At 58.4% G+C, this 24,649-nt stretch overlaps 1 protein-coding gene across 2 annotated transcripts in view; it reads right to left on the minus strand.

Moving 5' to 3' along the window:
- Positions 1–24,649, minus strand: part of HAO2 (hydroxyacid oxidase 2) — a 98,014-nt gene that overhangs the window by 36,602 nt on the left and 36,763 nt on the right. For both annotated transcript variants that reach the window (XM_075592925.1, XM_075592926.1), the window contains exons 3-4: positions 21,262–21,413; positions 18,234–18,517 (exon numbers count right to left, since the gene is read on the minus strand). In XM_075592925.1, the coding sequence (XP_075449040.1) occupies positions 18,234–18,517; positions 21,262–21,413 (436 nt within the window). The remainder of the gene's footprint in view (positions 1–18,233; positions 18,518–21,261; positions 21,414–24,649) is intronic.

Raw genomic sequence — 24,649 nt, forward strand, 5'->3', positions numbered from 1 at the left:
TGCTGGCGATGTGACGGTCAGGCCGCGCTTATAGTGCCGGCGATGTGACGGTCAGGCTGCGCTTATAGTGCCGGCGATGTGACGGTCAGGCTGCGCTTATAGTGCCGGCGATGTGACGGTCAGGCTGCGCTTATAGTGCCGGCGATGTGACGGTCAGGCTGCGCTTATAGTGCTGGCGATGTGACGGTCAGGCTGCGCTTATAGTGCCGGCGATGTGACGTCAGGCTGCGCTTATAGTGCCGGCGATGTGACGGTCAGGCTGCGCTTATAGTGCCGGCGATGTGACGGTCAGGCTGCGCTTATAGTGCCGGCGATGTGACGGTCAGGCTGCGCTTATAGTGCCGCCGATGGGACGGTCAGGCTGCTCTTATAGTGCCGGCGATGTGACGTCAGGCTGCGCTTATAGTGCCGGCGATGTGACGGTCAGGCTGCGCTTATAGTGCCGGCGATGTGACGGTCAGGCTGCGCTTATAGTGCCAGCGATGTGACGGTCAGGCTGTGCTTATAGTGCTGGCGATGTGACGGTCAGGCTGCGCTTATAGTGCCGGCGATGTGACGGTCAGGCTGCGCTTATAGTGCCGGCGATGTGACGGTCAGGCTGCGCTTATAGTGCCGGCGATGTGACGGTCAGGCTGCACTTATAGTGCCGGCGATGTGACGGTCAGGCTGCGCTTATAGTGCCGGCGATGTGACGTCAGGCTGCGCTCATAGTGCCGGCGATGTGACGTCAGGCTGCGCTTATAGTGCCGGCGATGTGACGGTCAGGCTGCGTTTATAGTGCCGGCGATGTGACGGTCAGGCTGCGCTTATAGTGCCGGCGATGTGACGGTCAGGCTGCGCTTATAGTGCCGGCGATGTGACGGTCAGGCTGCGCTTATAGTGCCGGCGATGTGACGGTCAGGCCGCGCTTATAGTGCCGGCGATGTGACGGTCAGGCTGAGCTTATAGTGCCGGCGATGTGACGTCAGGCTGCGCTTATAGTGCCGGCGATGTGACGGTCAGGCTGCGCTTATAGTGCCGGCGATGTGACGGTCAGGCTGCGCTTATAGTGCCGGCGATGTGACGGTCAGGCTGCGCTTATAGTGCCGGCGATATGACGGTCAGGCTGCTCTTATAGTGCCGGCGATGTGAGGGTCAGGCTGCGCTTATAGTGCCGGCGATGTGACGTCAGGCTGCGCTTATAGTGCCGGCGATGTGACGGTCAGGCTGCGCTTATAGTGCCGGCGATGTGACGGTCAGGCTGCGCTTATAGTGCCGGCGATGTCAGGCTGCGCTTATAGTGCCGGCGATGTGACGTCAGGCTGCGCTTATAGTGCCGGCGATGTGACGGTCAGGCTGCACTTATAGTGCCGGCGATGTGACGGTCAGGCTGCGCTTATAGTGCCGGCGATGTGACGGTCAGGCTGCGCTTATAGTGCCGGCGATGTGACGGTCAGGCTGCACTTATAGTGCCGGCGATGTGACGGTCAGGCTGCGCTTATAGTGCCGGCGATGTGACGTCAGGCTGCGCTTATAGTGCCAGCGATGTGACGGTCAGGCTGCACTTATAGTGCCGGCGATGTGACGGTCAGGCTGCACTTATAGTGCCGGCGATGTGACGGTCAGGCTGCGCTTATAGTGCTGGCGATGTGACGGTCAGGCTGCGCTTATAGTGCCAGCGATGTGACGGTCAGGCTGCACTTATAGTGCCGGCGATGTGACGGTCAGGCTGCGCTTATAGTGCCGGCGATGTGACGTCAGGCTGCGCTTATAGTGCCAGCGATGTGACGGTCAGGCTGCACTTATAGTGCAGGCGATGTGACGGTCAGGCTGCGCTTATAGTGCCGGCGATGTGACGGTCAGGCTGCGCTTATAGTGCCGGCGATGTGACGGTCAGGCTGCGCTTATAGTGCCGGCGATGTGACGTCAGGCTGCGCTTATAGTGCCGGCGATGTGACTATCAGGCTGCGCTTATAGTGCCGGCGATGTGACGGTCAGGCTGCGCTTATAGTGCCGGCGATGTGACGGTCAGGCCGCGCTTATAGTGCCGGCGATGTGACGGTCAGGCTGCGCTTATAGTGCCGGCGATGTGACGTCAGGCTGCGCTTATAGTGCCGGCGATGTGACGGTCAGGCTGCGCTTATAGTGCCGGCGATGTGATGTCAGGCTGCGCTTATAGTGCCGGCGATGTGACGTCAGGCTGCGCTTATAGTGCCGGCGATGTGACGGTCAGGCTGCGCTTATAGTGCCGGCGATGTGACGGTCAGGCGATGTGACGGTCAGGATGCGCTTATAGTGCCGGCGATGTGACGGTCAGGCTGCACTTATAGTGCCGGCGATGTGACGGTCAGGCTGCACTAATAGTGCCGGCGATGTGACGTCAGGCTGCGCTTATAGTGCCGGCGATGTGACGGTCAGGCTGCGCTTATAGTGCCGGCGATGTGACGGTCAGGCTGCGCTTATAGTGCCGGCGATGTGACGTCAGGCTGCACTTATAGTGCCGGCGATGTGACGGTCAGGCTGCGCTTATAGTGCCGGCGATGTGACGGTCAGGCTGCGCTTATAGTGCCGGCGATGTGACGGTCAGGCTGCGCTTATAGTGCCGGCGATGTGACGGTCAGGCCGCACTTATAGTGCCGGCGATGTGGCGGTCAGGCCGCGCTTATAGTGCCAGCGATGTGACGGTCAGGCTGCGCTTATAGTGCCGGCGATGTGACGGTCAGGCTGCGCTTATAGTGCCGGCGATGTGACGGTCAGGCTGCGCTTATAGTGCCGGCGATGTGACGGTCAGGCTGCAATTATAGTGCCGGCGATGTGACGGTCAGGCTGCGCTTATAGTGCCGGCGATGTGACGTCAGGCTGCGCTTATAGTGCCGGCGATGTGACGTCAGGCTGCGCTTATAGTGCCGGCGATGTGACGTCAGGCTGCGCTTATAGTGCCGGCGATGTGACGGTCAGGCTGCGCTTATAGTGCCGGCGATGTGACGGTCAGGCTGCGCTTATAGTGCCGGCGATGTGACGGTCAGGCTGCGCTTATAGTGCCGGCGATGGGACGGTCAGGCTGCTCTTATAGTGCCGGCGATGTGACGTCAGGCTGCGCTTATAGTGCCGGCGATGTGACGGTCAGGCTGCGCTTATAGTGCCGGCGATGTGACGGTCAGGCTGCGCTTATAGTGCCGGCGATGTGACGGTCAGGCTGCGCTTATAGTGCCGGCGATGTGACGTCAGGCTGCGCTTATAGTGCCGGCGATGTGACGTCAGGCTGCGCTTATAGTGCCGGCGATGTGACGGTCAGGCTGCGTTTATAGTGCCGGCGATGTGACGGTCAGGCTGCGCTTATAGTGCCGGCGATGTGACGGTCAGGCTGCGCTTATAGTGCCGGCGATGTGACGGTCAGGCTGCGCTTATAGTGCCGGCGATGTGACGGTCAGGCCGCGCTTATAGTGCCGGCGATGTGACGGTCAGGCTGAGCTTATAGTGCCGGCGATGTGACGTCAGGCTGCGCTTATAGTGCCGGCGATGTGACGGTCAGGCTGCGCTTATAGTGCCGGCGATGTGACGGTCAGGCTGCGCTTATAGTGCCGGCGATGTGACGGTCAGGCTGCGCTTATAGTGCCGGCGATATGACGGTCAGGCTGCTCTTATAGTGCCGGCGATGTGAGGGTCAGGCTGCGCTTATAGTGCCGGCGATGTGACGTCAGGCTGCGCTTATAGTGCCGGCGATGTGACGGTCAGGCTGCGCTTATAGTGCCGGCGATGTGACGGTCAGGCTGCGCTTATAGTGCCGGCGATGTCAGGCTGCGCTTATAGTGCCGGCGATGTGACGTCAGGCTGCGCTTATAGTGCCGGCGATGTGACGGTCAGGCTGCACTTATAGTGCCGGCGATGTGACGGTCAGGCTGCGCTTATAGTGCCGGCGATGTGACGGTCAGGCTGCGCTTATAGTGCCGGCGATGTGACGGTCAGGCTGCACTTATAGTGCCGGCGATGTGACGGTCAGGCTGCGCTTATAGTGCCGGCGATGTGACGTCAGGCTGCGCTTATAGTGCCAGCGATGTGACGGTCAGGCTGCACTTATAGTGCCGGCGATGTGACGGTCAGGCTGCACTTATAGTGCCGGCGATGTGACGGTCAGGCTGCGCTTATAGTGCTGGCGATGTGACGTCAGGCTGCGCTTATAGTGCCAGCGATGTGACGGTCAGGCTGCACTTATAGTGCCGGCGATGTGACGGTCAGGCTGCGCTTATAGTGCCGGCGATGTGACGTCAGGCTGCGCTTATAGTGCCAGCGATGTGACGGTCAGGCTGCACTTATAGTGCAGGCGATGTGACGGTCAGGCTGCGCTTATAGTGCCGGCGATGTGACGGTCAGGCTGCGCTTATAGTGCCGGCGATGTGACGGTCAGGCTGCGCTTATAGTGCCGGCGATGTGACGTCAGGCTGCGCTTATAGTGCCGGCGATGTGACTATCAGGCTGCGCTTATAGTGCCGGCGATGTGACGGTCAGGCTGCGCTTATAGTGCCGGCGATGTGACGGTCAGGCCGCGCTTATAGTGCCGGCGATGTGACGGTCAGGCTGCGCTTATAGTGCCGGCGATGTGACGTCAGGCTGCGCTTATAGTGCCGGCGATGTGACGGTCAGGCTGCGCTTATAGTGCCGGCGATGTGATGTCAGGCTGCGCTTATAGTGCCGGCGATGTGACGTCAGGCTGCGCTTATAGTGCCGGCGATGTGACGGTCAGGCTGCGCTTATAGTGCCGGCGATGTGACGGTCAGGCGATGTGACGGTCAGGCGATGTGACGGTCAGGATGCGCTTATAGTGCCGGCGATGTGACGGTCAGGCTGCACTTATAGTGCCGGCGATGTGACGGTCAGGCTGCACTAATAGTGCCGGCGATGTGACGTCAGGCTGCGCTTATAGTGCCGGCGATGTGACGGTCAGGCTGCGCTTATAGTGCCGGCGATGTGACGGTCAGGCTGCGCTTATAGTGCCGGCGATGTGACGTCAGGCTGCACTTATAGTGCCGGCGATGTGACGGTCAGGCTGCGCTTATAGTGCCGGCGATGTGACGGTCAGGCTGCGCTTATAGTGCCGGCGATGTGACGGTCAGGCTGCGCTTATAGTGCCGGCGATGTGACGGTCAGGCCGCACTTATAGTGCCGGCGATGTGGCGGTCAGGCCGCGCTTATAGTGCCAGCGATGTGACGGTCAGGCTGCGCTTATAGTGCCGGCGATGTGACGGTCAGGCTGCGCTTATAGTGCCGGCGATGTGACGGTCAGGCTGCGCTTATAGTGCCGGCGATGTGACGGTCAGGCTGCAATTATAGTGCCGGCGATGTGACGGTCAGGCTGCGCTTATAGTGCCGGCGATGTGACGTCAGGCTGCGCTTATAGTGCCGGCGATGTGACGTCAGGCTGCGCTTATAGTGCCGGCGATGTGACGTCAGGCTGCGCTTATAGTGCCGGCGATGTGACGGTCAGGCTGCGCTTATAGTGCCGGCGATGTGACGGTCAGGCTGCGCTTATAGTGCCGGCGATGTGACGGTCAGGCTGCGCTTATAGTGCCGGCGATGGGACGGTCAGGCTGCTCTTATAGTGCCGGCGATGTGACGTCAGGCTGCGCTTATAGTGCCGGCGATGTGACGGTCAGGCTGCGCTTATAGTGCCGGCGATGTGACGGTCAGGCTGCGCTTATAGTGCCGGCGATGTGACGGTCAGGCTGTGCTTATAGTGCTGGCGATGTGACGGTCAGGCTGCGCTTATAGTGCCGGCGATGTGACGGTCAGGCTGCGCTTATAGTGCCGGCGATGTGACGGTCAGGCTGCGCTTATAGTGCCGGTGATGTGACGGTCAGGCTGCGCTTATAGTGCCGGCGATGTGACGTCAGGCTGCGCTTATAGTGCCGGCGATGTGACGGTCAGGCTGCGCTTATAGTGCCGGCGATGTGACGGTCAGGCTGCGCTTATAGTGCCGGCGATGTGACGGTCAGGCTGCGCTTATAGTGCCGGCGATGTGACGGTCAGGCTGCGCTTATAGTGCCGGCGATGTGACGGTCAGGCTGCGCTTATAGTGCCGGCGATGTGACGGTCAGGCTGCGCTTATAGTGCCGGCGATGTGACGGTCAGGCTGCGCTTATAGTGCCGGCGATGTGACGGTCAGGCCGCGCTTATAGTGCCGGCGATGTGACGGTCAGGCTGCCCTTATAGTGCCGGCGATGTGACGGTCAGGCTGCGCTTATAGTGCCGGCGATGTGACGGTCAGGCTGCCCTTATAGTGCCGGCGATGTGACGTCAGGCTGCGCTTATAGTGCCGGCGATGTGATGGTCAGGCTGCGCTTATAGTGCCGGCGATGTGACGGTCAGGCTGCGCTTATAGTGCCGGCGATGTGACGGTCAGGCTTCACTTATAGTGCCGGCGATGTGACGGTCAGGCCGCGCTTATAGTGCCGGCGATGTGACGTCAGGCCGCGCTTATAGTGCCGGCGATGTGACGGTCAGGCCGCGCTTATAGTGCCGGCGATGTGACGGTCAGGCCGCGCTTATAGTGCCGGCGATGTGACGGTCAGGCTGCGCTTATAGTGCCGGCGATGTGACGTCAGGCTGCGCTTATAGTGCCGGCGATGTGACGTCAGGCTGCGCTTATAGTGCCGGCGATGGGACGGTCAGGCTGCGCTTATAGTGCCGGCGATGTGACGGTCAGGCTGCGCTTATAGTGCCGGCGATGTGACGTCAGGCTGCGCTTATAGTGCCAGCGATGTGACGGTCAGGCTGCGCTTATAGTGCCGGCGATGTGACGGTCAGGCTGCGCTTATAGTGCCGGCGATGTGACGGTCAGGCTGCGCTTATAGTGCCGGCGATGTGACAGTCAGGCTGCGCTTATAGTGCCGGCGATGTGACGGTCAGGCTGCGCTTATAGTGCCGGCGATGTGACGTCAGGCTGCACTTATAGTGCCGGCGATGTGACGGTCAGGCTGCGCTTATAGTGCCGGCGATGTGACGTCAGGCTGCGCTTATAGTGCCGGCGATGTGACGGTCAGGCTGCGCTTATAGTGCCAGCGATGTGACGGTCAGGCTGCGCTTATAGTGCCAGCGACGTGACGGTCAGGCTGCGCTTATAGTGCCGGCGACGTGACGGTCAGGCTGTGCTTATAGTGCCGGCGATGTGATGTCAGGCTGCGCTTATAGTGCCGGCGATGTGACGGTCAGGCTGCGCTTATAGTGCCGGCGATGTGACGGTCAGGCTGCGCTTATAGTGCCAGCGACGTGACGGTCAGGCTGCGCTTATAGTGCCAGCGACGTGACGGTCAGGCTGCGCTTATAGTGCCGGCGACGTGACGGTCAGGCTGCGCTTATAGTGCCGGCGACGTGACGTCAGGCTGCGCTTATAGTGCCGGCGATGTGACGGTCAGGCTGCGCTTATAGTGCCGGCGATGTGACGGTCAGGCTGCGCTTATAGTGCCGGCGATGTGACGGTCAGGCTGCGCTTATAGTGCCGGCGATGTGACGGTCAGGCTGCGCTTATAGTGCCGGCGATGTGACGTCAGGCTGCGCTTATAGTGCCGGCGATGTGATGTCAGGCTGCGCTTATAGTGCCGGCGATGTGACGTCAGGCTGCGCTTATAGTGCCGGCGATGTGACGGTCAGGCTGCGCTTATAGTGCCGGCGATGTGACGGTCAGGCTGCGCTTATAGTGCCGGCGATGTGACGGTCAGGCTGCGCTTATAGTGCCGGCGATGTGACGTCAGGCTGCGCTTATAGTGCCAGCGATGTGACGGTCAGGCTGCGCTTATAGTGCCGGCGATGTGACGGTCAGGCTGCGCTTATAGTGCCGGCGATGTGACGGTCAGGCTGCGCTTATAGTGCCGGCGATGTGACGGTCAGGCTGCGCTTATAGTGCCGGCGATGTGACGTCAGGCTGCGCTTATAGTGCCGGCGATGTGACGTCAGGCTGCGCTTATAGTGCCAGCGATGTGACGGTCAGGCTGCGCTTATAGTGCCGGCGATGTGATGTCAGGCTGCGCTTATAGTGCCGGCGATGTGACGTCAGGCTGCGCTTATAGTGCCGGCGATGTGACGGTCAGGCTGCGCTTATAGTGCCGGCGATGTGATGTCAGGCTGCGCTTATAGTGCCAGCGATGTGACGGTCAGGCTGCACTTATAGTGCCGGCGATGTGACGGTCAGGCTGCGCTTATAGTGCCGGCGATGTGACGTCAGGCTGCGCTTATAGTGCCGGCGATGTGACGTCAGGCCGCGCTTATAGTGCCGGCGATGTGACGGTCAGGCTGCGCTTATAGTGCCGGCGATGTGACGGTCAGGCCGCGCTTATAGTGCCGGCGATGTGACGGTCAGGCCGCGCTTATAGTGCCGGCGATGTGACGGTCAGGCTGCACTTATAGTGCCGGCGATGTGACGGTCAGGCTGCACTTATAGTGCCAGCGATGTGACGGTCAGGCTGCGCTTATAGTGACGGCGATGTGACGGTCAGGCTGCGCTTATAGTGCCGGCGATGTGACGGTCAGGCTGCGCTTATAGTGCCGGCGATGTGACGGTCAGGCCGCGCTTATAGTGCCGGCGATGTGACGGTCAGGCCGCGCTTATAGTGCCGGCGATGTGACGGTCAGGCTGCGCTTATAGTGCCGGCGATGTGAGGGTCAGGCTGCGCTTATAGTGCCGGCGATGTGACGGTCAGGCTGCGCTTATAGTGCCGGCGATGTGACGGTCAGGCTGCGCTTATAGTGCCGGCGATGTGACGGTCAGGCTGCGCTTATAGTGCCGGCGATGTGACGTCAGGCTGCACTTATTGTGCCGGCGATGTGACGGTCAGGCTGCGCTTATAGTGCCGGCGATGTGACGGTCAGGCTGCGCTTATAGTGCCGGCGATGTGACGGTCAGGCTGCGCTTATAGTGCCGGCGATGTGACGGTCAGGCTGCGCTTATAGTGCCGGCGATGTGACGGTCAGGCTGCGCTTATAGTGCCGGCGATGTGACGGTCAGGCTGCGCTTATAGTGCCGGCGATGTGACGGTCAGGCTGCGCTTATAGTGCCGGCGATGTGACGTCAGGCTGCGCTTATAGTGCCGGCGATGTGACGGTCAGGCTGCGCTTATAGTGCCGGCGATGTGACGGTCAGGCTGCGCTTATAGTGCCGGCGATGTGACGTCAGGCTGCGCTTATAGTGCCGGCGATGTGACGGTCAGGCTGCGCTTATAGTGCCGGCGATGTCAGGCTGCGCTTATAGTGCCGGCGATGTGACGTCAGGCTGCGCTTATAGTGCCGGCGATGTGACGGTCAGGCTGCGCTTATAGTGCCGGCCATGTGAGGGTCAGGCTGCGCTTATAGTGCCGGCGATGTGACGGTCAGGCTGCACTTATAGTGCCGGCGATGTGACGGTCAGGCTGCACTTATAGTGCCGGCGATGTGACGGTCAGGCTGCGCTTATAGTGCCGGCGATGTGACGGTCAGGCTGCACTTATAGTGCCGGCGATGTGACGGTCAGGCTGCACTAATAGTGCCGGCGATGTGACGTCAGGCTGCGCTTATAGTGCCGGCGATGTGACGGTCAGGCTGCGCTTATAGTGCCGGCGATGTGACGGTCAGGCTGCGCTTATAGTGCCGGCGATGTGACGTTCAGGCTGCGCTTATAGTGCCGGCGATGTGACGGTCAGGCTGCGCTTATAGTGCCGGCGATGTGACGGTCAGGCTGCTCTTATAGTGCCGGCGATGTGACGGTCAGGCTGCTCTTATAGTGCCAGCGATGTGACGGTCAGGCTGCGCTTATAGTGCCGGCGATGTGACGGTCAGGCTGCGCTTATAGTGCCGGCGATGTGACGTCAGGCTGCGCTTATAGTGCCAGCGATGTGACGTCAGGCTGCGCTTATAGTGCCGGCGATGTGACGGTCAGGCTGCGCTTATAGTGCCGGCGATGTGACGGTCAGGCTGCGCTTATAGTGCCGGCGATGTGACGGTCAGGCTGCGCTTATAGTGCCGGCGATGTGACGGTCAGGCTGCGCTTATAGTGCCGGCGATGTGACGGTCAGGCTGCGCTTATAGTGCCAGCGATGTGACGTCAGGCTGCGCTTATAGTGCCGGCGATGTGACGGTCAGGCTGCGCTTATAGTGCCGGCGATGTGACGGTCAGGCTGCGCTTATAGTGCCGGCGATGTGACGGTCAGGCTGCGCTTATAGTGCCGGCGATGTGACGGTCAGGCTGCGCTTATAGTGCCGGCGATGTGACGGTCAGGCTGCGCTTATAGTGCCAGCGATGTGACGTCAGGCTGCGCTTATAGTGCCAGCGATGTGACGGTCAGGCTGCGCTTATAGTGCCGGCGATGTGACGGTCAGGCTGCGCTTATAGTGCCGGCGATGTGACGGTCAGGCTGCACTTATAGTGCCAGCGATGTGACGTCAGGCTGCGCTTATAGTGCCGGCGATGTGACGGTCAGGCTGCGCTTATAGTGCCGGCGATGTGACGGTCAGGCTGCGCTTATAGTGCCGGCGATGTGACGGTCAGGCTGCGCTTATAGTGCTGGCGATGTGACGTCAGGCTGCGGTTATAGTGCCGGCGATGTGACGGTCAGGCTGCGCTTATAGTGCCGGCGATGTGACGGTCAGACTGCGCTTATAGTGCCAGCGATGTGACGGTCAGGCTGCGCTTATAGTGCCGGCGATGTGACGGTCAGGCTGCGCTTATAGTGCCGGCGATGTGACGGTCAGGCTGCGCTTATAGGGCCGGCGATGTGACGGTCAGGCTGCGCTTAAAGTGCCGGCGATGTGACGGTCAGGCTGCGCTTATAGTGCCGGCGATGTGACGGTCAGGCTGCGCTTATAGTGCCGGCGATGTGACGGTCAGGCTGCGATTATAGTGCCGGCGATGTGACGTCAGGCTGCGCTTATAGTGCCGGCGATGTGACGGTCAGGCTGCGCTTATAGTGCCGGCGATGTGACGTCAGGCTGCGCTTATAGTGCCAGCGATGTGACGGTCAGGCTGCGCTTATAGTGCCGGCGATGTGACGGTCAGGCTGCGCTTATAGTGCCGGCGATGTGACGGTCAGGTTGCGCTTATAGTGCCGGCGATGTGACGGTCAGGCTGCGCTTATAGTGCCGGCGATGTGACGGTCAGGCTGCACTTATAGTGCCGGCGATGTGACGGTCAGGCTGCGCTTATAGTGCCGGCGATGTGACGGTCAGGCTGCGCTTATAGTGCCGGCGATGTGACGGTCAGGCTGCGCTTATAGTGCCGGCGATGTGACGGTCAGGCTGCGCTTATAGTGCCGGCGATGTGACGGTCAGGCTGCGCTTATAGTGCCGGCGATGTGACGGTCAGGCTGCACTTATAGTGCCGGCGATGTGACGGTCAGGCTGCGCTTATAGTGCCGGCGATGTGACGGTCAGGCTGCGCTTATAGTGCCGGCGATGTGACGGTCAGGCTGCGCTTATAGTGCCGGCGATGTGACGTCAGGCTGCGCTTATAGTGCCGGCGATGTGACGGTCAGGCTGCGCTTATAGTGCCGGCGATGTGACTGTCAGGCTGCGCTTATAGTGCCGGCGATGTGACGGTCAGGCTGCGCTTATAGTGCCGGCGATGTGACGGTCAGGCTGCGCTTATAGTGCCGGCGATGTGACGGTCAGGCTGCGCTTATAGTGCCGGCGATGTGACGGTCAGGCTGCGCTTATAGTGCCGGCGATGTGACGGTCAGGCTGCGCTTATAGTGCCGGCGATATGACGTCAGGCTGCGCTTATAGTGCCGGCGATGTGACGGTCAGGCTGCGCTTATAGTGCCGGCGATGTGACGGTCAGGCTGCGCTTATAGTGCCGGCGATGTGACGTCAGGCTGCGCTTATAGTGCCGGCGATGTGACGGTCAGGCTGCGCTTATAGTGCCGGCGATGTCAGGCTGCGCTTATAGTGCCGGCGATGTGACGTCAGGCTGCGCTTATAGTGCCGGCGATGTGACGTCAGGCTGCGCTTATAGTGCCGGCGATGTGACGGTCAGGCCGCGCTTATAGTGCCGGCCATGTGAGGGTCAGGCTGCGCTTATAGTGCCGGCGATGTGACGGTCAGGCTGCGCTTATAGTGCCGGCGATGTGACGGTCAGGCTGCACTTATAGTGCCGGCGATGTGACGGTCAGGCTGCGCTTATAGTGCCGGCGATGTGACGGTCAGGCTGCACTTATAGTGCCGGCGATGTGACGGTCAGGCTGCACTAATAGTGCCGGCGATGTGACGGTCAGGCTGCGCTTATAGTGCCGGCGATGTGACGGTCAGGCTGCACTTATAGTGCCGGCGATGTGACGGTCAGGCTGCACTTATAGTGCCGGCCATGTGACGGTCAGGCTGCGCTTATAGTGCCGGCGATGTGACGGTCAGGCTGCGCTTATAGTGCCGGCGATGTGACGGTCAGGCTGCGCTTATAGTGCCGGCGATGTGACGTCAGGCTGCGCTTATAGTGCCAGCGATGTGACGTCAGGCTGCGCTTATAGTGCCGGCGATGTGACGGTCAGGCTGCGCTTATAGTGCCGGCGATGTGACGGTCAGGCTGCGCTTATAGTGCCAGCGATGTGACGTCAGGCTGCGCTTATAGTGCCGGCGATGTGACGGTCAGGCTGCGCTTATAGTGCCGGCGATGTGACGGTCAGGCTGCGCTTATAGTGCCGGCGATGTGACGGTCAGGCTGCGCTTATAGTGCCGGCGATGTGACGGTCAGGCTGCGCTTATAGTGCCGGCGATGTGACGGTCAGGCTGCGCTTATAGTGCCAGCGATGTGACGTCAGGCTGCGCTTATAGTGCCGGCGATGTGACGTCAGGCTGCGCTTATAGTGCCGGCGATGTGACGTCAGGCTGCTCTTATAGTGCCGGCGATGTGACGGTCAGGCTGCGCTTATAGTGCCGGCGATGTGACGTCAGGCTGCTCTTATAGTGCCGGCGATGTGACGGTCAGGCTGCGCTTATAGTGCCGGCGATGTGACGGTCAGGCTGCGCTTATAGTGCCGGCGATGTGACGGTCAGGCTGCGCTTATAGTGCCGGCGATGTGACGGTCAGGCTGCGGTTATAGTGCCGGCGATGTGACGGTCAGGCTGCGCTTATAGTGCCGGCAATGTGACGGTCAGGCTGCGCTTATAGTGCCGGCGATGTGACGGTCAGGCTGCGCTTATAGTGCCGGCGATGTGACGGTCAGGCTGCCCTTATAGTGCCGGCGATGTGACGGTCAGGCTGCACTAATAGTGCCGGCGATGTGACGGTCAGGCTGCGCTTATAGTGCCGGCGATGTGACGGTCAGGCTGCGCTTATAGTGCCGGCGATGTGACGGTCAGGCTGCGCTTATAGTGCCAGCGATGTGACGGTCAGGCTGCGCTTATAGTGCCGGCGATGTGACGGTCAGGCTGCGCTTATAGTGCCGGCGATGTGACGTCAGGCTGCGCTTATAGTGCCGGCGATGTGACGTCAGGCTGCGCTTATAGTGCCGGCGATGTGACGGTCAGGCTGCGCTTATAGTGCCGGCGATGTGACGGTCAGGCTGCGCTTATAGTGCCGGCGATGTGACGGTCAGGCTGCGCTTATAGTGCCGGCGATGTGACGTCAGGCTGCGCTTATAGTGCCGGCGATGTGACGGTCAGGCTGCGCTTATAGTGCCGGCGATGTGACGGTCAGGCTGCGCTTATAGTGCCGGCGATGTGACGGTCAGGCTGCGCTTATAGTGCCGGCGATGTGACGGTCAGGCTGCGCTTATAGTGCCGGCGATGTGACGGTCAGGCTGCGCTTATAGTGCCGGCGATGTGACGTCAGGCTGCGCTTATAGTGCCGGCGATGTGACGTCAGGCTGCGCTTATAGTGCCGGCGATGTGACGTCAGGCTGCGCTTATAGTGCCGGCGATGTGACGGTCAGGCTGCGCTTATAGTGCCGGCGATGTGACGGTCAGGCTGCGCTTATAGTGCCGGCGATGTGACGGTCAGGCTGCGCTTATAGTGCTGGCGATGTGACGTCAGGCTGCGCTTATAGTGCCGGCGATGTGACGGTCAGGCTGCGCTTATAGTGCCAGCGATGTGACGGTCAGGCTGCGCTTATAGTGCCGGCGATGTGACGGTCAGGCTGCGCTTATAGTGCCGGCGATGTGACGGTCAGGCTGCGCTTATAGGGCCGGCGATGTGACGGTCAGGCTGCGCTTAAAGTGCCGGCGATGTGACGGTCAGGCTGCGCTTATAGTGCCGGCGATGTGACGGTCAGGCTGCGCTTATAGTGCCGGCGATGTGACGGTCAGGCTGCGATTATAGTGCCGGCGATGTGACGTCAGGCTGCGCTTATAGTGCCGGCGATGTGACGGTCAGGCTGCACTTAAAGTGCCGGCGATGTGACGGTCAGGCTGCGCTTATAGTGCCGGCGATGTGACGGTCAGGCTGCGCTTATAGTGCCGGCGATGTGACGGTCAGGCTGCGCTTATAGTGCCGGCGATGTGACGGTCAGGCTGCGCTTATAGTGCCGGCGATGTGACGGTCAGGCTGCGCTTATAGTGCCGGCGATGTGACGGTCAGGCTGCGCTTATAGTGCCGGCGATGTGACGGTCAGGCTGCGCTTATAGTGCCGGCGATGTGACGGTCAGGCTGCGCTTATAGTGCCGGCGATGTGACGTCAGGCTGCGCTTATAGTGCCGGCGATGTGACGGTCAGGCCGCGCTTATAGTGCCGGCGATGTGACGGTCAGGCTGCGCTTATAGTGCCGGCGATGTGACGGTCAGGCTGCGCTTATAGTGCCGGCGATGTGACGGTCAGGCTGCGCTTATAGTGCCGGCGATGTGACGGTCAGGCTGCGCTTATAGTGCCGGCGATGTGACGGTCAGGCTGCGCTTATAGTGCCGGCGATGTGACGGTCAGGCTGCGCTTATAGTGCCGGCGATGTGACGGTCAGGCTGCGCTTATAGTGCCGGCGATGTGACGGTCAGGCTGCGCTTATAGTGCCGGCGATGTGACGGTCAGGCCGCGCTTATAGTGCCGGCGATGTGGCGGTCAGGCCGCGCTTATAGTGCCGGCGATGTGACGGTCAGGCTGCGCTTATAGTGCCGGCGATGTGACGGTCAGGCTGCACTTATAGTGCCGGCGATGTGACGGTCAGGCTGCGCTTATAGTGCCGGCGATGTGACGGTCAGGCTGCGCTTATAGTGCCGGCGATGTGACGGTCAGGCTGCGCTTATAGTGCCGGCGATGTGACGGTCAGGCTGCGCTTATAGTGCCGGCGATGTGACGGTCAGGCTGCGCTTATAGTGCCGGCGATGTGACGGTCAGGCTGCACTTATAGTGCCGGCGATGTGACGGTCAGGCTGCGCTTATAGTGCCGGCGATGTGACGGTCAGGCTGCGCTTATAGTGCCGGCGATGTGACGGTCAGGCTGCGCTTATAGTGCCAGCGATGTGACGGTGAGGCTGCACTTATAGTGCCGGCGATGTGACGGTCAGGCTGCACTTAAAGTGCCGGCGATGTGACGGTCAGGCTGCACTTATAGTGCCGGCGATGTGACGGTCAGGCTGCACTAATAGTGCCGGCGATGTGACGTCAGGCTGCGCTTATAGTGCCGGCGATGTGACGGTCAGGCTGCGCTTATAGTGCCGGCGATGTGACGGTCAGGCTGCGCTTATAGTGCCGGCGATGTGACGGTCAGGCTGCGCTTATAGTGCCGGCGATGTGACGGTCAGGCTGCGCTTATAGTGCCGGCGATGTGACGGTCAGGCTGCGCTTATAGTGCCGGCGATGTGACGGTCAGGCTGCGCTTATAGTGCCGGCGATGTGACGGTCAGGCTGCGCTTATAGTGCCGGCGATGTGACGTCAGGCTGCGGTTATAGTGCCGGCGATGTGACGGTCAGGCTGCACTTATAGTGCCGGCGATGTGACGGTCAGGCTGCGCTTATAGTGCCGGCGATGTGACGGTCAGGCTGCGCTTATAGTGCCGGCGATGTGACGGTCAGGCTGCGCTTATAGTGCCGGCGATGTGACGTCAGGCTGCGCTTATAGTGCCGGCGATGTGACGGTCAGGCTGCGCTTATAGGGCCGGCGATGTGACGGTCAGGCTGCGCTTATAGTGCCGGCGATGTGATGGTCAGGCTGCGCTTATAGTGCCGGCGATGTGACGGTCAGGCTGCGCTTATAGTGCCGGCGATGTGACGGTCAGGCTGCGCTTATAGTGCCGGCGATGTGACGGTCAGGCTGCGCTTATAGTGCCGGCGATGTGACGGTCAGGCTGCGCTTATAGTGCCGGCGATGTGACGGTCAGGCTGCGCTTATAGTGCCGGCGATGTGACGGTCAGGCTGCACTTATAGTGCCGGCGATGTGACGGTCAGGCTGCGCTTATAGTGCCGGCGATGTGACGGTCAGGCTGCGCTTATAGTGCCGGCGATGTGACGTCAGGCTGCGGTTATAGTGCCGGCGATGTGACGGTCAGGCTGCGCTTATAGTGCCGGCGATGTGACAGTCAGGCTGCGCTTATAGTGCCGGCGATGTGACGTCAGGCTGCGGTTATAGTGCCGGCGATGTGACGGTCAGGCTGCGCTTATAGTGCCGGCGATGTGACGGTCAGGCTGCGCTTATAGTGCCGGCGATGTGACGGTCAGGCTGCGCTTATAGTGCCGGCGATGTGACGGTCAGGCTGCGCTTATAGTGCCGGCGATGTGACGGTCAGGCTGCGCTTATAGTGCCGGCGATGTGACGGTCAGGCTGCACTTATAGTGCCGGCGATGTGACGTCAGGCTGCGCTTATAGTGCCGGCGATGTGACGGTCAGGCTGCGCTTATAGTGCCGGCGATGTGACGGTCAGGCTGCGCTTATAGTGCCGGCGACGTGACGGTCAGGCCGCGCTTATAGTGCCAGCGATGTGACGGTCAGGCTGCGCTTATAGTGCCGGCGATGTGACGGTCAGGCTGCGCTTATAGTGCCGGCGACGTGACGGTCAGGCCGCGCTTATAGTGCCAGCGATGTGACGGTCAGGCTGCGCTTATAGTGCCGGCGATGTGACGGTCAGGCTGCGCTTATAGTGCCGGCGATGTGACGGTCAGGCTGCGCTTATAGTGCCGGCGATGTGACGTCAGGCTGCGCTTATAGTGCCGGCGATGTGACGGTCAGGCTGCGGTTATAGTGCAGGCGATGTGACGGTCAGGCCGCGCTTATAGTGCCGGCGATGTGACGGTCAGGCTACGGTTATAGTGCCGGCGATGTGACGGTCAGGCCGCGCTTATAGTGCCAGCGATGTGACGGTCAGGCTGCGCTTATAGTGCCGGCGATGTGACGGTCAGGCTACGGTTATAGTGCCGGCGATGTGACTGTCAGGCTGCGCTTATAGTGCCGGCGATGTGACGGTCAGGCTACGGTTGCTGGAAAATCAAATAGAGATGACTTCCAGCGATCGCGACCAAGCCGTCACGTCGCGCCTACTATACAGTAAGTGCACGCGACGGCGTCAATACATTGGTTTAGATGCGGCGTCGCGTCGTATTTCCGTCACTATAAGCGCAGCCTTAGTCACAACAGGATCCATGAATAATAGATGATATGGAGTGCAGGATACATCACTGCAGCAGCATGCAGTCTTCATAAAATACAGCTCAACCCCCTTATAACGCTGCGCTTGGGGTCCAAAGAATCACATCGCGCTATAAGCGGATCGCGTTAGGAATAATGTACAATTGTATGCATTGTACAATAAAGTATTTAAGACACCACCAATAATCGTGCTGTAAAGTATTCCTAAATACGAAAATTGGGAGCCGCGCGTGCATCGCGTTATAAGCGGATTCGCGTTGTAACGGATCGCGTTATAACGGGGTTGAGCTGTAGCTTGTCTCAATTAAGAACAATGTCCAGATGTGATGCAAAGTAAAGAGTCCAGAATACATCCCCACAGTAGAAGGGTATACAGTATACGCTCATATACGTCCCGGTAACAGGAAGAGGTGTCCCCCAACCAGGCTCCCGTTTGTTGCACTTTCTATCATGGACACTACATTCAATAATGTCTTTTTATAGAGACATTACTGAATAACCTATAAATAACCCTAAAACTAAAGCCTATGTAATATTAATAGGTTACAAGATAACAAAGTAGCGCCGCACAAAACACCACCAGACTTTAACCATAACGGGGCAGACTCATCAAGCGTTGCCGCGGGTCAGCGGGCCTGGTCCAGGTCTGCGGGACTTACCACCGGATCAGGTGCGCTGCGGAATCTGCCCCTAAGAGAGTAAATAGGGGGGGGAGCAGTAGAGGTCTCCTTTACCTCGAACACCCCCTCGAAGTTCTTGACCTTGAGGTGCGGCGGGAGGTGGAAGTTGTTGCGGATGTCGCTCCTTCTCTTGCCGGTGTACGGGACGTCCACGGTGAGGACCAGAGCCTTGAAGCCCAGGGCCTCCACCCGGTGCACCAGCTGCTCGGACAGCTTGCGGTCGCGGTACACGTAGAGCTGGAACCACCGGAAACCGTCGGGGGCGGCGGCCACGATCTCCTCCACGGAGCAGGTGGAGTAAGTGCTGGCCACGTAGCAGAGGTTGAGCGCCTCGGCCGCTGAAACACACACAGGGCAAGCGTCTTACACCCAGCTTACACTACTATAGTATATTATTATTATTACTACCAGGGGCGTGGCTTCTATATAACCCCAGGCGTGTACGTGAGCAGTATATAGCACTATGGAAGCTTGAGTACATCGTGTGATACAGTAGTATCTGGGACACAGAGCAGCACAGCCGTTTCATTGTAACGTCATAGTTCCACCTGCTTTTTAAAGAAAAATATTTTGAAAAGTCTCCATTTTGTTTTTAGCGCGTTAATATCATTGACCTTCACAAAATTCGGTCCAAATGGGTTTTGCCGCAAGGTGTTACACGTCCGGTTCCCGTGCTATTTTTAAGGCACTTGAAGCACTGGTTAACAATATTAACGCCCCGTTCTGTATTTGTTGTCTCTCTATAATATTAGCAACCTGTGAGGACTCGGGAGCCGCGCGGACCGTCGCGCCCCCTCCCGCAAGACGCCGACACACGCGCAGCCACTCGCCTCTGGCTCCCCGGAATCCCACGCGCCTCCTCGCGCATGTGCAGGGCTTCCCCCGCTGGAGCGCCGCCCTCTACCCGCCCGGCGCGCATAGGTTTGGATTCCAGGTCGCGTCGCGCGTCATTGGCGCGTGACGCGCGCGGGTGACGCTCCCAAGCGACGTGTCACGAAAACTATCAGCTTTTAACATCCTCACCTGCCTAGCTACTCCCCAGCCTATCGCTGCTCCTGGGGAGGCCACGCCTCCGCTCCACCCCCCTTGGGGATTGGCTCCTTCTGCATATATATGCTCAGCTGTGCCACTTGCACTTTGGCTGAGCATAGATTCTTGTTCCCTGTGCTTACCTCTCCTGTATTCTAGATCTCCTGCCTTGCCTCGCTTTGTCATTTCCTGTGTACCGACCCGGCTTGCCTTTGGACTACTGATCTCGGCTATCCTCGAACCTCCGCTGCTCTCCTACCCTGACCTCGGCTCTGTACCTCAACCATCCTGCTCTCTCCAAACTTGACCTCGGCTAGCTCCTTCTACGACCCGGACCTCCCCAACACTGACCTCGGCAAGTATAACGACCACTCTGACTTCTCCAACCCCGACCCGGCTACCAAGACCACTCTACATTCCGGACGTGACCCCCGTGTCTGTGGCTGGTGTTTGCTTATTCCCATCTCAGTACCGGGGTCTCGTCTTGTTTGTGGTGAGCACAGCGTAACACAACCCCAAACTCTGGCGTAGGTGTATCAAAGCAAACTTAAAGCAAAACAGACTCACGTTGTGTCATTTTCCTCCAGCATCTCGTTGTGTCAATACTGTATACCCAAGTTTTGCACCATATGCGCCATAGAAAGATAGTTTGACACAGGGGTGATTCAACTGCCCCCCTACTGAATGAACTACCATCTAGTTGTCCCCCATATGTTCTTCTCTCCCCCTCATACGTCTCTCTCTCCCCCCATATGTCCGTCTCTCCCCCCATATGTCCCACTCTTCCCCCCCATATGTCATTCTCTCCCCCCCATATGTCCGTCTCTCCCCCCATATGTCCGTCTCTCCCCCCATATGTCCGTCTCTCCCCCCATATGTTCCACTCTTCCCCCCCATATGTCCCACTCTTCCCCCCCATATGTCATTCTCTCCCCCCCATATGTCCCTCTCCTCCCCCCCATATGTCCCTTTCCTCCCCCCCATATGTCCCTCCCCCCCATATGTCCCTCTACTCCCACATATGTCCCTCCCCCCCATATGTCCCTCTACTCCCACATATGTCCCTCCCCCCCATATGTCCCTCTCTCCCCCATATGTCACTCTAAACACCATGCCACTCTCACCCCCCATATGTCATTGTCACCTCCACTTCTTGTCTTGTTTTTGCGATCTCTTTCTGCCTGTGCCTAAGCAGGGGTATCCTGAGAACCTGACCTGTTGGTGGCCCTTGAGGACTGGAGTTGGCCACCCCTGCAGTAGATACAGGACCCACAAAGACAGGTAAGGCTCATTGTAAAACGTCTGTAGGGACAGAATTGCCGGACTCTTCATGAGATCTTGAGCCAGTCCAGGTATTCTTGACCCTAACCCCAGTGCATGCTGGGTACAGCAGGGGCGGGGGAAAGCTTTGCAGAAATTCGAATCCACTGCGATTGGGCCAGTTCCTTCCAGCCACGGATTTGCGCGGATCAATCTCAAAAAGGCAGATATGTTTCTACCCCCCCCCCCCCGAAAATCCGCAGACGGATTCGGATTTAAAATAAGGATGTGTTATGAGAAGGGGGCGCATAGAAATAGGGGTGCAGCCTCACGTTGAGGCCATGGTGTTGTAGGCAGGTTTGGCTGTGGGTTGGTTAGGGCGGCTCCTGCTCAAACATTTATACATTATTTACTTAATAAAACTTGTAACTTAACCATTAACTTTGTGACTGACTGGACTGACCCCTGTCTGTGTGTGTCCACTCCCCGTGCTGGAGTCTGGCCTCAGGGACTGGGGCTCTTCTTCTGCACTGACTCAGCTATATAAATTATATAGCGGTATATTAATAAACAGATGCACGCGGATTCACATTTCTTGAAACGCACGGAATAGATAATGGTTCATTCTGAAGAATCCGCACGGATTTCGGAAACGCCCAATCCAACGGTGGATTTCCACGCACGGATCGGATGGAACCCAAAATTCCGTGGCAAATCGTCGGATCGGATGTCGGTAGGTTTGCCCGTCCCTATTCTACTGTGGAGTGGGCGTGCCCCGACGCCCGCGTTGTACCTTTGGCGGTGCTCCTCTCCCCGTCCGGCCAGGCCAGGCAGTGGAAGGCCGTGGGCGCTATCCCAATGGGGCTGCTGATCTCCGTCCCCAAAACCGTCGTCCGCGTGTCGGTCACGGACACATCTCGGAGCATGCGAGGTCGCAGGCGGATCCTGTAACGAGAGGGAAAACGCGTTCAGCTAGAGCGGCCAAGTCAGCGTCCGATTACTGTCGTCGGAAATTAATACGGGGGCAAAATATCACCCAACATTTGTTGGACAGATTTCCCGGAGTTCGCGCTGTATATTGTTCCTAACGAATGTTTGTCAGTTTTTTTCCAATTTTGTCAAAGGCTTTGCAAAAAATCCCAAAGACTTCAAAAGTCATCGCCATAAATTGTCACATTTTGCAAACGTTGTCAAAATCCCGCACATTTCTGTGACTTTATGATCAAATGTTACTCATGGAGTAAGATAGCAGAGCTCCACGTCTGTTTGTGCATTTTGCCTTTTTTTTTTCTCATTCTTTTGCATCTGTTTTGCAGGCCACAAATTTACAACATTCTCCAGCTTTTTGAATCTGAACAAATATTTATTCTGAAGTGCAGAACACGCTTGAAAGGGGCAGGTAAAGGGTCAATGTCCAAGATCGCACAGCGTGTAAGGAGCCTGAGCAGGAGTTCCTATCCTCCAATAACGTGGAATCTCTCCTCCTGCATCTCACTATGCCCTCCTTATTGCTTTTTCTGTTTACTGTTTCCTCACTCCTTTGTGAATGTCCCTGTTCTCTCCAACTTCCCCACTCACCACTGCACCATTATTTATACACCTCTCTCCCAACAACCCTCAATAAAAAAACACCCACACAAATCCTCTATTCACACCCTCTATCTACTCCTTCCTGCTGCTGGGGATCTCCCCTAAGCCTGAAGCCAGACATACACACCTGCTCTCACCCACGCCTCCCTGCCATCTCTTCCCCTGTTAAGTGTGTTAACCTTAAGTTATTTGACTAACCTTAAAACTTGCCCCACAAACCAAGCATCCCAACATCCTGCACTCATGGTTACTGTCCCACACTCAGTCACTCCTAGCACCCATTGTGACCAAGAACTGCCATCTGCAGCACTTATTCCCTCACCTGCTCTCTCTGTAAGTTCCCCATCAAACCTCTTAGATTGTAAGCTCTTCGGGGCAGGGATTTCCTTTCCTATTGTCTGACTTTGCTGCACTTATTGTATTATTATAATTCCCTGTACTGTATTCTTTGTGAAGCGCTGAGTACACTTTTGGCGCTACTGTATATAAATAAAGACATACAATACAAATACAACTCACAAAGGTGTGTATTCTAGAGCCAGTACCTAGACCACTGTCCTACAGAGGCGAGGAGGATCTATTAATCACCAACTGCTACTGTAGGTCCTACAATCACCTACAACTACCTGCATCCTACAGCACCGGGCTGGCATGGATATCTTTGGGTGGTTAGGAGACGTACAGTAGCAAACTTCTATTAAAGGAGCCGTCCAAGCCGGGTTATTTTCTTATGGGACAAAACTGGAGACATGGAGACGAAAATGTGAAATGGAAATGACGTCACGTAACGGCCGCCCTCCCCCCACACGCCCGCTGACATGCCGCACATGCGCAGTGGTGATGGCGCCGCTGACGGATGCCACGCATGTGCAGAAGCGGCTGGTAGCGGCGCCGTTCCCCCCACACGCCCGCTGACATGCCGAACGTCACGTGCGCATGCACTCGCGAGGGCAGGACCGTTGAACACACACACGCCACTTCAATCAACCCAGGCAGTCTACCTGCTACTTTACCTTGTATACAACCCATGCCACTGACAGCCCCTGCCTCTCGCTGTATAACCATCATGATCTCCCTCTATAAACCTTTTAACCCCGCGCAGGCTGGTCTGATCTCCTGTCTCCGTCCCCAGGATTGTGTCAGACAAGCGTCGGCACCTTTGAGCAGGCGCTCAGCAGTTACGGGACAGACGAGGACATCCTGTTTGTCTATGTGGACAGCTGACCCCAGCTGCGGCTCACAAGGGGGCATCCGCTTCTCTCGGGGCCTCTTCCCCCCAAGCCCCTCACACCACCCCCCTCACACACACCCCCTTACATCCCCCCACACACACACACACAAAATCTGGCCGCCGTGTCCAGACCTCTGTTGGGGGGGGAGGAGGGGAGAAGGGTGGTTGACTCCAGGTCAGGGGACTTGCTCAGAGGTGGGTCTGGCCTGTGGATGCTGAACACCCCCTCCCCGTACCTCCCCCGGGGGAAGGAGAGAGGGGGGCTGGCTCCAAGCCGGGGGACTCAGAAAGCGACAGCTCAGACATTTCTCCCCCCCTGTCTCCATACCTCCGCCGGAGGGGAGGAGAGAGGGGGGCTGTGTGTGTCTCCATACCTCCGCCGGAGGGGAGGAGAGAGGGGGGCTGTGTGTGTCTCCATACCTCCGCCGGAGGGGAGGAGAGAGGGGGGCTGTGTGTGTCTCCATACCTCTGCCGGAGGGGAGGAGAGAGGGGGGCTGTGTGTGTCTCCATACCTCCGCCGGAGGGGAGGAGAGAGGGGGGCTGTGTGTGTCTCCATACCTCCGCCGGAGGGGAGGAGAGAGGGGGGCTGGCTCAGGGATGGGGGACTCAGGGACAGGGACAGCTCAGACAATCCCCAGCAGAGAGAGACACACTGACACACACACACACACACACTGACTGACACATACACACTGACTGACACACACACACATACACTGACTGAAACACACTGACACAGACACACACACTGACTGACTGACTGACCCCCACACACACAGACTGACACACACACACACACACACACACACACACACACACACACACACACACACACACACACACACACACACACACACACACACACACACACACACTGACTGACACACACACACTGACTGACTGACTGACTGACTGACACACATGGACTGACTGACACACACACGCACACACTGACACACACGCACACAGAATTCCCAGTTACTATAAATATAGAAGTGCAAATAGCTAAAACACGTGTTCTAAGTCAAACTTCTTTGCGTTTTAACAAATACAATTTCTGTGACAAAACAGTGACAAAAGACAGAGAAGTTTCGCTTACTGTGCCAGCCGCCTTTATCCTCCTTCTTACCCGGCTGCTTACACGGAGTTTCTCCGTTTCAATCGGAGTTTCCCGCGCGGCGGCCGCATCATCAGATAAGCGCTAATGGCGCTTATCATTGAAAGCGCCCGCGGCGCGGGAAACCTAAGGAAAAAAAGCCGCGCGCCGCCGCGTTTTTAAAAATCTTGCGGTGGCAGCCGCAGGAGGATAACGCCGGCTGCCGCTGTATTATGCGCGAGCACACACAGCTTTTTTTTTAAA

The sequence above is a fragment of the Ascaphus truei genome, chromosome 3 (assembly GCF_040206685.1).
Source record: "Ascaphus truei isolate aAscTru1 chromosome 3, aAscTru1.hap1, whole genome shotgun sequence".
Taxonomy (NCBI): domain Eukaryota; kingdom Metazoa; phylum Chordata; class Amphibia; order Anura; family Ascaphidae; genus Ascaphus; species Ascaphus truei.